The sequence below is a fragment of the Theileria orientalis genome, chromosome 1 (assembly GCF_000740895.1).
Source record: "Theileria orientalis strain Shintoku DNA, chromosome 1, complete genome".
NCBI classification, from domain to species: Eukaryota; Apicomplexa; class Aconoidasida; order Piroplasmida; family Theileriidae; genus Theileria; species Theileria orientalis.
Window position 1 is genome coordinate 2,535,650 of NC_025260.1, and position 12,176 is coordinate 2,547,825.

At 35.6% G+C, this 12,176-nt stretch overlaps 7 protein-coding genes across 7 annotated transcripts; 2 read left to right on the plus strand and 5 right to left on the minus strand.

Annotated features, from left to right (window-relative positions):
* Positions 1-317: 317 nt before the first annotated feature.
* TOT_010001081 (ubiquitin-related chaperonin) lies at positions 318-1,861 on the minus strand (the record flags this gene model as incomplete). The annotated part of the gene is made up of 6 exons (XM_009691633.1): positions 318-742; positions 842-986; positions 1,046-1,197; positions 1,311-1,385; positions 1,462-1,632; positions 1,681-1,861. The coding sequence occupies 6 exons, from the start codon at positions 1,859-1,861 to the stop codon at positions 318-320; spliced, it is 1,149 nt and encodes a 382-aa protein (XP_009689928.1).
* Positions 1,862-2,445: 584 nt separating this feature from the next.
* On the minus strand, positions 2,446-3,234 carry TOT_010001082 (uncharacterized protein; the record flags this gene model as incomplete). Its single annotated transcript, XM_009691634.1, has 6 exons — positions 2,446-2,508; positions 2,537-2,611; positions 2,642-2,731; positions 2,799-2,945; positions 3,095-3,150; positions 3,195-3,234. The coding sequence occupies 6 exons, from the start codon at positions 3,232-3,234 to the stop codon at positions 2,446-2,448; spliced, it is 471 nt and encodes a 156-aa protein (XP_009689929.1).
* A 231-nt stretch (positions 3,235-3,465) lies between these two features.
* On the minus strand, positions 3,466-5,376 carry TOT_010001083 (conserved hypothetical protein; the record flags this gene model as incomplete). The annotated part of the gene is made up of 2 exons (XM_009691635.1): positions 3,466-4,352; positions 4,437-5,376. 2 exons carry the CDS (start codon positions 5,374-5,376, stop codon positions 3,466-3,468), a joined length of 1,827 nt encoding a protein of 608 aa, XP_009689930.1.
* Positions 5,377-7,126: 1,750 nt separating this feature from the next.
* On the minus strand, positions 7,127-7,633 carry TOT_010001084 (protein tyrosine phosphatase; the record flags this gene model as incomplete). The annotated part of the gene is made up of 1 exon (XM_009691636.1): positions 7,127-7,633. One exon carries the CDS (start codon positions 7,631-7,633, stop codon positions 7,127-7,129), a length of 507 nt encoding a protein of 168 aa, XP_009689931.1.
* Positions 7,634-8,904: 1,271 nt separating this feature from the next.
* On the plus strand, positions 8,905-9,198 carry TOT_010001085 (acylphosphatase; the record flags this gene model as incomplete). The annotated part of the gene is made up of 1 exon (XM_009691637.1): positions 8,905-9,198. The coding sequence occupies one exon, from the start codon at positions 8,905-8,907 to the stop codon at positions 9,196-9,198; it is 294 nt and encodes a 97-aa protein (XP_009689932.1).
* Positions 9,199-9,246: 48 nt separating this feature from the next.
* On the minus strand, positions 9,247-10,588 carry TOT_010001086 (conserved hypothetical protein; the record flags this gene model as incomplete). Its single annotated transcript, XM_009691638.1, has 4 exons — positions 9,247-9,406; positions 9,483-9,602; positions 9,821-9,913; positions 10,008-10,588. 4 exons carry the CDS (start codon positions 10,586-10,588, stop codon positions 9,247-9,249), a joined length of 954 nt encoding a protein of 317 aa, XP_009689933.1.
* Positions 10,589-11,461: 873 nt separating this feature from the next.
* On the plus strand, positions 11,462-11,787 carry TOT_010001087 (hypothetical protein; the record flags this gene model as incomplete). Its single annotated transcript, XM_009691639.1, has 2 exons — positions 11,462-11,575; positions 11,602-11,787. 2 exons carry the CDS (start codon positions 11,462-11,464, stop codon positions 11,785-11,787), a joined length of 300 nt encoding a protein of 99 aa, XP_009689934.1.
* Between the last annotated feature and the right edge of the window lie 389 nt (positions 11,788-12,176).

Below are 12,176 nucleotides of genomic sequence, written 5' to 3' on the forward strand. Positions count from 1 at the left end.
AAATATTCGCGCAAATACCATACACATACAGCACACATCTTATATATATACCATACACATACAGCACACATCTTATATATATACCATACACATACAGCACACATCTTATACACATACCGTACACATAAGATACAACTAGACCAGGTTACACGCTCAATACATAACACGGTTACAATACGTTGAGTATGATGAGTAACTAATTCATAAAAAGTAGATGTATAAAATAAAAAAGTTAGCGTAAATCACATACATAGCACATTAACATATGGGAAGCAGGCTCAAAACAATTATGATAATTTCAAGGTTCTAAAAAGCAATTAGGTGGCTGAAAACTTACGGTTTAGTAAACGTGCGATAGCTGCGGATATGTCACCATTGGTAGCCAACAAGGCCTGCACATTTGCAGCCTGGTCAATGAAGCCCATCTCCTGAAGAGACTGGAGCTGACTGCTGAAACGTTCCTCAGGAGGCCTGGTGTCAGCAGCGGGCGCGCCAAACCCAGAAGTTCCCAAGCCGCCGCCGAAGCCGGAGGCGAAGGCGGCGAAGGGGTTGGCGCCCGCAGCAAATCCAGCCCCGGCGGTAGCAGCGGCAGCAGGGTTAAAGGCCGGGTTTGCGGTGCCCGGCTGAGTGGTTGGGGCAGTTTGACCCGCTGGAAACCCAGGGGTAGTTCCTGGCTGAGGCGTAGCTCCGGGTTGAGCAGGGGCACCTGGCTGCATTGGAAATCCAGCGAAGGGGTTCTCGCCTACCAAGTTAGTTAGTTACATAAACTTTAAGTATATAAGAAAGGTAAGTAACTGGAGCCAAACTGAGCAAATATTGTGAAAAGGAGCAGAATACTAACCTTGATTAAGAGTAGCGTTCGGGAAGTTTAAGTTAGACTGCTGCATGGCCTGGTGCATTTGAAGGCCTGCCTGCAACATCCCAGGTCTCATCAACGTCCTCAAAAGCTCAGGGTTGTTCAACATTTGCGCGAACACCGGGTTTTGCTACATAAAAATAAATCAGCGAGTCCTTTAAGAAAAATAAATATGGGATATGTAGGTACCATCATTGGCTGCAGGTATGGCGACGACTGTATCAGGGTCCTCAACAACTCAGGATTTGAGCTAATTTGCGACATCATCTCCTGAACAAACGGCGACTCTAGCAACGCCACAGCGCTCTGTGGATTCAAGTCACCCATAGCATCTCCGGGATCTGAATTAATTAATTGTAAAAGTGTGACTATTAAACGACGAAAATCGATCGACTAAGGTTCAATTGACAGTGAATATATACTGACTAGGTGTGTTTTGCTATTTATAAGATACTTTGAAGCATTTGAGACATGTAGTCGGCACCAAACATGTTATTTCCGTACCCAAAGGCGTTCTGGCCGGAGGCTCCTAAAATATAATTAGTAAATACTAGGTAAACAGCCATTGACTGGGAGTACTGAATAGTTAATAGAATAGTAGTTACCGGTTGCCAGAGGATTCGTCTGTGCAGCTGGCTGGGGGGCCGTTTGAGCAGTTGTTGGCGCCGGCTGAGGCGTGGCTGAGGCTGGTTTAAACCCGCTTCTAACCAAGTGTATTGTGTTGCCATCCTCAACGTTTAAACCACTCAGTGATTCGTCGTCCTTGATTATACGCCCTATCGGAATAAAAAATTAGTTAACATACACGGATGAAAAATAAATACGAGATGCAAAGGATGATATGGTGTGAGCGTCAGTACCTTTAAAAATCAGACGTTGTTTATCTGGAGTTGCATCTGCCTTCTCAGCACATTTTTCCTTTAATTGGAGAACAGTCATTTCCGGTTCAACATCTAAAGTGAAGGTTTCTCCTCCACTGACTTTAATGGTTATATTCAATCCCATGGTCAGAACAAAGTGTATCTGATAAATGTCGGCAAGTAAGCAAAAATAACGAATTAAAGACTAACACAAAATAAAATTTACGAGATCAACAACCAATTAATAAAATTGTAAGCTGATTAGGGTGCTGTAGATGATGATAAAACGTTAAAGTAACCAAAATATTGAAAATTATGAATAAAGTATCCACAAGTACCTAAACTTAATGTACAATGCAAAAAATGTACTAAAGGAACAAAATTACAATCCTTGAAGGTTCAAAACTGTTTAATTTAATTCAAAACGGATTAAATAAAGGGAAACCCTTTTCGAACAAGCTGTTGCCAAATGATGGGGATGGTTTGCAAAAGCTTTTAGAAGCACAATTGAATCCAGTTTTTACCAGAATTCCGACCCTATTTTCCACTTTAAAAGATCAGATTTATATATATTGACCATTTCTGGGTTTATAAGTCAACATTTAGTGAATATATTTATAAATACCGTTGACTTGAACTAAAAAAAATATTCAGTCACTATTTAGCACTAAGAAGCCATCCATATAAATAATATCGACGGTGTGCGGGTGGTTTACTTATTATAATACATTAATTCCTAGTTTGAAACATCGATTTGTACAAGTTCCGTTGTTGAGATTCCTGGTCAACCTCCTAAACCAAATAACAAAACTGGACATACCAGCTGCTTAATCTTCGCCATTTGCGATTTTGCAAACTCGGAATTTACATCCAGCTTTAAAATATTTGCCAAATCCTAGGATTTTAATGGCGAGTGTTGCCGTACCTCCTTAGCCTCTTTAAATTTAGATAGAGCAGTGTAGCACATACACCTTCTGGTTAAAGCCTTTAAGTTTTCGGGATCTATCGATAGCACCTGGAAATGATAATTAGGTGCTCACACATTGGCCAATATGTATTGATAAAATAATCCATAATAATACTTCTGAGCAGTTTTGTACTGAATCCGAAAAGTTGCTCAATTTATAATTTACAATTGCCATATTTAAGTAAGTTTTCAACTTAATGTCATCAAATTTTGATATCCACTCCTCATCCTCAGGAAATGTGTAATCCAGTTGAATTATCACCTATTATTATCAATGATATATATGCATATTATTTTAAAAGAAAATATGATATTCTGAATTGAGATTAATATAAACAATAGTAAATTGGTAAATGGTGGATAAATAAATTGAATATGGTTAAGAAGGAGTTTATTATATAGAAAGGGTACCTTGTTATAGAACATTAGAGCCTGTTTGTAGTCTCCATTGTTGAAAGATTCATTTCCTTCAGATTTAAACCTAGTAAGATTGTTTATTCAATAGATTTACCTGATACAACAATTGTACTTCTCATCAATGGATCTCTCATATAAAATTTTTTCCTAAGTTAAATTAATCATAAATACAGGGATGGAAAAAACGATTAAACCAATGTGTACGGTAAAATTGATAAAAACCTACTCCAGAATGATCGTGAGATGCTAAGTGGCCACAAGAGGAATCTCCAACGGACTGATTCTATAAAGTTCATAAAAACAGGTAAAATACTCGTAAAAGCAATTTATAAAAATCATAAGCGTCGACAGAAGTTTTCATTAAATTAAGTGTCTTTCCAATCTAGAGGGATCGGAATGTAAAGTCCCTGTTTATCCAAGCCTGATAAAAAGTTTACATCATAGTCGACTTTTGCATCATCGTGAAACTTATTTTCCAGCCTTTTAAGCCCTTCAAATTTACTGTCATCGGTGGTTCTGATCCTGCTCGCCTGTCGACTTTTCTTGTAAGGTCGGCCCCTTCTGCCTGCTCTGTTGCCCCTGGCCGGTTTTTTATCTTCAGATGCCAAGTGCCCATTCACGGAGGGACCGCTGTCTACCGAATTGTTAGTTTCATCTTCCCGATGGTCATTTTTCTCATCATCGGCCCCGTGCAGTCTTTTGTGTGCAAGATACTTTGCCAAATTATCGACGACCATCTGACCACACCCAACGAACTTGTTGAACTCACTGATGCCCTTAACATCAAGTTTGAAGCCTCCCTTAGGCTCAGGTTTCCCATTTAAGTGGGTGGTATTGGAGCTGGACCTGGTTAATGTAGAGGCAACATCAGAATGATTCCCAATACTAAAACCATCTAATCCCGATTCCACGGCCTTGGAACTGTGTGACACTCCATTTGTGCCAGAATTTCCAGAGACGCAGCCGCAGCTGTTTCCGCAATTGCCGCACTTGATGACAACTGAGCCGCCGTTCTCATCAGCACCCATCGACGTCAGTCCTAGTGGGAGAGATGACTGCACCCATTTACGCCTTATCTTGGACTGAGTTAACTTATCCATGTTGTCAATCATGTTTCTAAACTCAAGAGCTGCGTAATAAGCCTCCTTTACGCCCCCAAAGAAGGCAGGCGTAAAGGTTTTCGAGTGCTTGACGCTATTGGCGTCGTAGTAGAGAGTCCTCCATCTGCAAATGCTAGGGATCCAGAAAATATCTGAAAACACATTAGTTACTAATTTAGCTTCGTAAATAGTTTGTTAAAGTGTGTTGGTTGCTAATATATTTAGATAAAACTAACGTTTATGCCACGGTTTTAATGATTCCGCTATCTTCTTGGGGTCCTCTTCCTCGGGAAGTTTCAGTCGCCTGCCCCTAGATGAACGCAACAGTGGGTCATATGCCGGATTGTAATCCGAATAATCATCCTTATCCTTCCTGCCGTTTGTATTGGTTGCTTCTGTGGACATATTGTTTGAGCTGTGTAAAGCCTCAAACACCTCCTCAACACTACTTGGTAAATCAGATAAACTGGCATTGCTTTGGCCACTCTGACCTCGGCCGAAGTTGCCATTGGTAATATCTGTCACGAGACTTCCATTAATAGTGGAGCCAGTGGCCGAATCATCATTTCCAAGGACGCCATTTAAGATATCCTTGCTTAAAGCGCTGTTGAGATATCTGCTGAATCTGAGCTTGCTGACGATCTGAGGGTAGTCGAAAATTATGAAGGCTATGTTCGTGTAGAGGCAGCCAATAGCCTTTAGCCATGCGTTTTTCAAACCGTAGCTTGTTACACTGAAAGAGTCTTCTATTAGAGCTGTAGTGAACTTAGGGGGGACCTTAGACTTGAAACAGTTTAGTTGTCTGTCGTAAGATATGCCCTCAATCGGTGGCAGGCTCGTTATGTAGTAATCTATGTTAATTTTGTCAACAAATTCCTCAATTCCATCATTAATTATCTGCTCTTGAAAGCCATTTGGGTTATTAGCTTCTTGAACATTCTTAAAAGACTGTTTTCTGTTTTCAATCTGACCCACATTGTCTCTGACGCTGGAAACGAAACCACAATCTGTGACGGGATTAGTAAGTTTTGCGGAGTCCCTAGTCGCTCCTTCAAGCATATTAGTGGTTTCCGATGTTATGAACCCTGTCTTCGTTTGATCCTGGTTATTATTGGAGCTTAAATTTGCCATGAGGGCCATTTTTCGTGATTTTTTATATTCATCCAAACGTTTCATTAAAGCAGTTTTACTACGAGTGTTTAACTCTATCATGATTCCTGTGCTTTAAGATTAACTGTTTTGAAATTATTTTCAATCGCTATTCATTTAATTGGTTATTATGATTAATTTGATGTGTCAACGGAGAAAATGAGAATGTGATTATTTCCATAAAATAACTTAAATTGGCTGAGAAGAACAACTTAAGTTTAAATGGATTTTATAATCAGATGTACAATACTTTAAAAATTACTACATTAGAGTCGAAAAAAACAAAAAAACATTATATTACATCATGTTAATCATTCCAATGTATACTGCGTTTTCTAATTCCTATTTTACAATTTTTTTAAAAAAATAGCTAAAATATTATAATAATACAATAAGATGTTTATCTTGTAAATTATTGTTAAAAATCATGCATATTCTATGTGCAAGGATGCATCGGTGTTATTTGAGTGCTGCACGGAGAAAATTTCATTGCTGTATAAAAATATAAAATTTGTGCCGGATCTATGGGAAAGATCTTTATTTTAACAATATATTGAATAGTTTAAGTACACCTTTATAAAATGTTGATGAATTATGATTTTTTTGTCTGGACCTGATATTGCATCTAAAAATCAATTTCTCAAATTAGATTCTATTTTTTAACATGTTTATTTTATATGTTACTTAACGCCGTATGATATAAAAAGTTGGTATAAGACAAAATCAGACTTTATATTTTGTGATTCCTTTATTTATACACCATTAAATTAACCTTATTGGTCAAGTGTGTAAGCTGCTTGTTTATAATTTCTGTATATATGTCAATAATTAATAATATATTTTACGGTAAATCATCATTCTGCCTTTTAAACCTGTAAATATCTAATAGTGTATAAATAAATGTCCTTTTTCATGTTTTTACTTACTGATTATGTGAGACTGTATTCTGCCATGTGGAGTCTTAAGCTGCACACTCAGTAAATTATGTTAATACATTTATATAAGTTTTATTTGTTTAAATTTATGTTGAATCTACTGTTATTTGTTGTCTGACTCTAATTTTGTCTTTGTATTTCTGGATACTTTAATTTGTGTGTATGACCAATTGTACTATACTACCTAATGAGATATACAACATACTGTAAGACATTACTAATGTATAAATATATAGGTGTATAACACAGGAACCAGATAAATACAATATACACACACTGTAACTAAACAATAAAATAAAGGCAACAATCCAATTATCTAAGTTACCAAGAACACAAGCGATAAGGACAATATATGACATATATCATTGATTTTCATAAAAGATTCAGAGTCGAAAGGTTAAGGGTACGGGGTTTCTATACCACACGTATAAAAGGAAAACCAAATAAATCAATACTTTATTCGTTACTACCATTAACTACTAGTATTAAGCGTAGCTATGGGACTATCAAAGATAGTGCCAGTCTGCATGACCTTAGCTAGCCGGAATCACCCAGGGCAATTTAGACAATATAAATTAGTAAGCTTCATTAAAATGCATTAACTACTCAATCGTGCACAACCCTTACTCATTAGCTAAAAACAAAGAAGTTAATTCCCTTAAATATATAGGAACATGTAAAAGTAGATTATTAAAACAGTCCGTTAGCCAAAGTCAAATTCAATACTAAGTGCCAACACAGTTTCAACAGCTAGAAAATGAAGGGTGCAACTAGTAGCTAATGGCAGTAATCCACAGATACCTCGATGCCCGGTTCAAGGAGCCAGCAGACAAACAATATAATTACATGGATGAACAACCCAAGCATTTGGCCGTTCGTCGACGCTGCTTTTTGTACATCTTCAAGTACTCCAACTGTCTCCGGTTGATGGCACCCTTGCGTCGTTCTCTGACAAAGTAAATGGCGTCCAGAGGCTGCATTCCATACTCAACAAGCGCAATACAAGCGAGAACGGGCGCCCTCCCGAGACCTGCAACACAGTGTACTGCGATAGCAGTGTTCGTCTCAAGAGACTTTTGAACCAGAAGCAGCCAATCCGTGACAACTTCCGGAGGCGGAGGGTCACCGTCGTTGAAGAACAAATCGCGTACAGAAATGTCATTCTCAAGAACCAAATTGTGATTATAGTTAGACTCACAAGTTCTAACGAGAACAGCCACTCCGAACTCCTTCATCTCGTTTACGTATAAGTGCAAGTTCGCGTTAGTCGGAGCGTCAAGAATGAGAATTCGAAGACGCTGGTAGACTATCGGAGTGGGCTTGTTTAAAACATAGCTGTGCTCGACCATTTTAAACTAATTTGAAGTCAATGAATTTATCAAAGCCTAGTAAGCAAATGTGTTGAACTATGGTACTTGAAAATTTAACAAATCTTTGAATTTAAAGGAATTGGATAACAGTGTTTAACCAATTTGTGTGGGTATGATAGTCAAGTGATTGAATAAATAACCTGTGTGAGTAACGAACTAACTCTCCGATTTATATTGAGAAAATGGGCATTTAATCAATAACTACAGTAGCGGTATTCAGGAGTCGTCCGAAAAGTTGATTTATTTGACACCAATCATAAATGTGGGATCAAACTACTCTAATATTACCAAATCCCCCGTTCAAATATAATTACATTGTTGCGGATTGAGATTCTAGCGAAGAAATTTGTTTTAATAACAAAATCCCCTTTAACAATACGATCACATATAAAGTACGATATCAAATAAAAAATGCGACTCTGATAGCCGCAAATTTATGAATCACATTTCTAATTAGTCCTATGAAAAAGCACCTTAACTTTAATTCACTTTCAATAATGTACATAAAGCCTAAAGAATAATCATTAAAAAGTGAATAAACATAAACACACCATTCACTAAAATAATAAATAAACTATGAATAAAATTATCTGAGAAAATACCATTAACTTTATTTTATCAATGGAGGAATGATAAAATGAGATTTAAATCAATTTTTTGATTATAAGCCCACAATTAAACAACAGGTAAACTTAATCTGTTGTATACTAATGATAAAATAATTTAATTTGATATAAAAATTAATAAAATTAACCACAATCAATTCAATCAGTTAATATTATTGTGGTGCCTATTAGCGTATGGTAACACTTTCTGTACATTTTCATAGTTTAACTGATAATTAACAAGAGTATAGTTGTTAAATTGGTTAAAACAATATACGATTAAAAAATAATATAATCTTTTCGTAATTATATTTATTATTATACGGACCCTGGTACCCACGGATACTTATTTAATAAATCGACTGTGTTGAACACGAAATATAGTGGAAAACGGCCCTTGTGAAAATATATATCACTTATTTCCGACTGGATCCAACAAAAAATAGATTGATCTTTGTCTCCAGTTTACGCTAATCATTTGAAAATCCATTAACTTCCTTGTGTTTAAATAGCTATAAACTTAATTAATGTCTATAAACAGTACCACTTACATTAAAAACAGAATACATTTTACGAATTTCATTTGTGTGAGAAATATTGGTGTGTTTGACCTCATAGATGAGTCAGTTTTAATTTTGAGGTAGAATGACTCCAGTATACAAGTTTAAGTTCCAGGTGCGCGGAAAAGTGCAGGGTGTGTTCTTTCGCAAGTTTACTAAGCTCGAAGCCGATAAGCTGGACATAAAGGGGTTCGTTAGGAACGAAGAGGACGGCAGTGTAACGGGCGAAGGACAAACGACGGATGAGTCAAAAATGAACCTGTTCAAGGAGTTTTTGCAAAAGGTCGGGTCCCCGAACTCCGAAATCAAATCTTGTACATTCACCGCCGAGAAGAATGAGCCAAATTACGACTACAAAGAGTTCACCATCGAGCGCTGACCCAACAGAGATTCCTAGGAGCACAAGTAGTTCTAACACGTAATCAAGTTACAAGTACTTTAATATTTTACCGAAGTCGGTATTTGCGCGTTTATGGTTTACATAATTTACATAAATCTTGCGCAAGGTGTCAGGATTCTTGTACGACTTGCCCTCGCCAACAATGCGATAGCTGACCTTAAAATCCTTAAAATCGGTCACAGCGATCCTAAAAATTGTGAGTCGCATATTTTAGGAGTAACGCAACCGATTTTATTAACTAAGAATGGGAGGTGCCGAGATACCTGACTATCTTCTCCTTGAACTCGTCGCCGGCCTTACCGACGAAAACACGGTCAAAGGTGTACAATTCGTTATTTATGTTGTATAATTTGCATATTACGCTTTCGGACTCAATGTATTTGCTAAAGAAATAAGTTAAAAAATGAAACTAACTTTAAGACTGAGTCCTTGTAGCAGAGCCAATTAGGATTGTATCCTCCGACATATATCGAGTGTTTATTGACAAAAACAATTGAATCGGTTTTATATTCGTATTCATTGGACTCAATACTAAATTATAATAATTATGATAGTGATAAAATAATTTATTTTATATATTTATACAGTAAATTTAAGTTACCTGTTATATATAGACTCTAGCCTTTTTGAATCGAATTCATAATAGTTAACCAGTTGAAACAAAGCATTTGTTGACGTATTTAATTCATCTAATCTGTAAAAAATATTATTTGGCTACCAGAATGTTTAATCTCTAATTAGCACAAGTCAAGTGTTGAAGTAAATAACTATTCAGTTTGTTAACTTACATTGAATTTAGAAAAAACAATCTACATTGTAACTCAGAAGTTGTCAAAATACATCCATTTAAAAGAAGAATATCCAGAACGTAATATATGTGTAGCTTGCTGGACTTAATACCGTTGGATGACTTAAAAGTATTTTCTGAGTTGGATTTATAGTATACACAATCCAAAATGGTAAGACCCTTTAATCCAATCTTAAAATAGTTTTTAACAGTGCCTTCTTTGTTGTAAACAGTGGCAAAGTTGTTCTTGATGTAAATCAAAGCCCTGGAGCCTTCGGGTCTGACAAAAAACAAACTTTCCTTTATTAGTGCAACTTCTTCAGAGATTAATGAATCCAAACAGGTAATAAACTCAGGAAAGACTAAAATTTCATTAATATCAGTTTGGTTAACTGAATATTCATCGAAAATTGTGGGATCCACAGGAATCTTTGATTGAATGGAAAAATCGGTATTATTGAATGAATACTCGAAACTGTCGAATTCAGTAAATGACTCGAGATTTTCTAGGTATTTCTTCCTGCGTTTCTCCACAAATTCTTCTCTTAAATACTCTAAAGCCCTGGGTCTCTTATTCTCCATAATATATCCATCATCTAAGAAGATCTAGCAGATAATGAAGAAAAACAATCACAAACATGAAACAAAAAACAATAATAACCTTATTATTGTAGGATTTACAACCAAATCTGATATTTACAAGGTGGTTGACAAGTGGCTAAAACGCCGACAAAAAAAAATAACCTAAATTTAAAAATTAAATAAAAAGCATTTGTGTCAATTAAAATGAAGACAATTCAATGAATCAAATTCCAAAATGTGTTAAATGTCGTCAAATTTGATCCAATGAAAATATATACAAACGTAAATACATATATCGGGTGACTAGATCTAATAATATTATGGTTATTACTTCATATTTAGTGAGATTCTAGAGAGATTATAGATCAGTTAGTATTTGTATTATATTCAAACACTTGGTATCATAAACACACAGAGAAGTTTGTAATTTTTAACAGTTGATTCGATTACTTTTGTTGTTAAAACAATAATTTTCTTGTTATAAAATTATCGAAAGTTGATTTATAGAGTTTATACAACAAAATTATAAAGAAATACCGCATAACATTTTCTATTATAGCCAGAGAATAACAATGTTATTTAAATTCTATTTTTTAAGAATCTATTAATCCTCGAAAGGCAGTAGATTCTATCATTTTAATCCCATTTCCAAGTAATTTGATTGGTCTATACATTATAAAACAGTTTAATTAACACATATTTTTTAAATCTTTGTTAAATGTTTGGACACGTTACTCTGGTCGTCATGCTTTTTGTATTTGCTGGATTTACAGTTTATAATATTATTTATTTTCCGCCGTATATGTAAACTCGGAAACAGTAGCCTGCAAATTGTATTGAACCGTATAAAGGTTCAAATTGAATGACTGAACAATGGTCGAAGACATTATATGTTTGATATTATTCTTTGTATTTGGATTAGTAGCACTGTTGATTAACATAGTGGTCCCGAAATCGAAATCATATTTCATCACGCACCCAAACAAGGTTAAATAGATAAGAATATTAAGCAGAAAGGAGACACTAAAGCCGTTGATAGATGTATATATTGTTGCAAAATGTTTATTTACGAATTATTAGCTAATAAAGGCGGAATAAGATTAATAGTGTTTTCAATATTACATGACGTTTTATCAATAAGAGCAATATATGAACTGCACCAAAAACTTAAAAACGGGGAAGTAGAAGAAGAAGAGTAGATAAATACGCAAGCGCCTGTTGAATCTGCACAAATTTATATAAAAGGTTAATCATAAGATTTTTAGCCACAATGTTAGCTGAATTTGTATACATTTCCATTTTGATACTTGGAAACGTCGGAATTTTCTCAATGTTAATAAGGATGGCATACATTATGTACGTCAGCTATATGTACTCGGGTAAATCTTGACCAAGGATATTCAACATGAGTATCCCAGGAGAGTCAGGAAATCATCACACGAAACACATACAAACACAGCAGAGGACAGTGCCACAGCTATGTTAAGTTGTACACACCTAAATCGGCGACGTCCAAATAGTTAGGATGTCATAGAGTTTAACATTTAATGCTTAATAGTTAGTTACCATATTAGGTACTTATTTATTT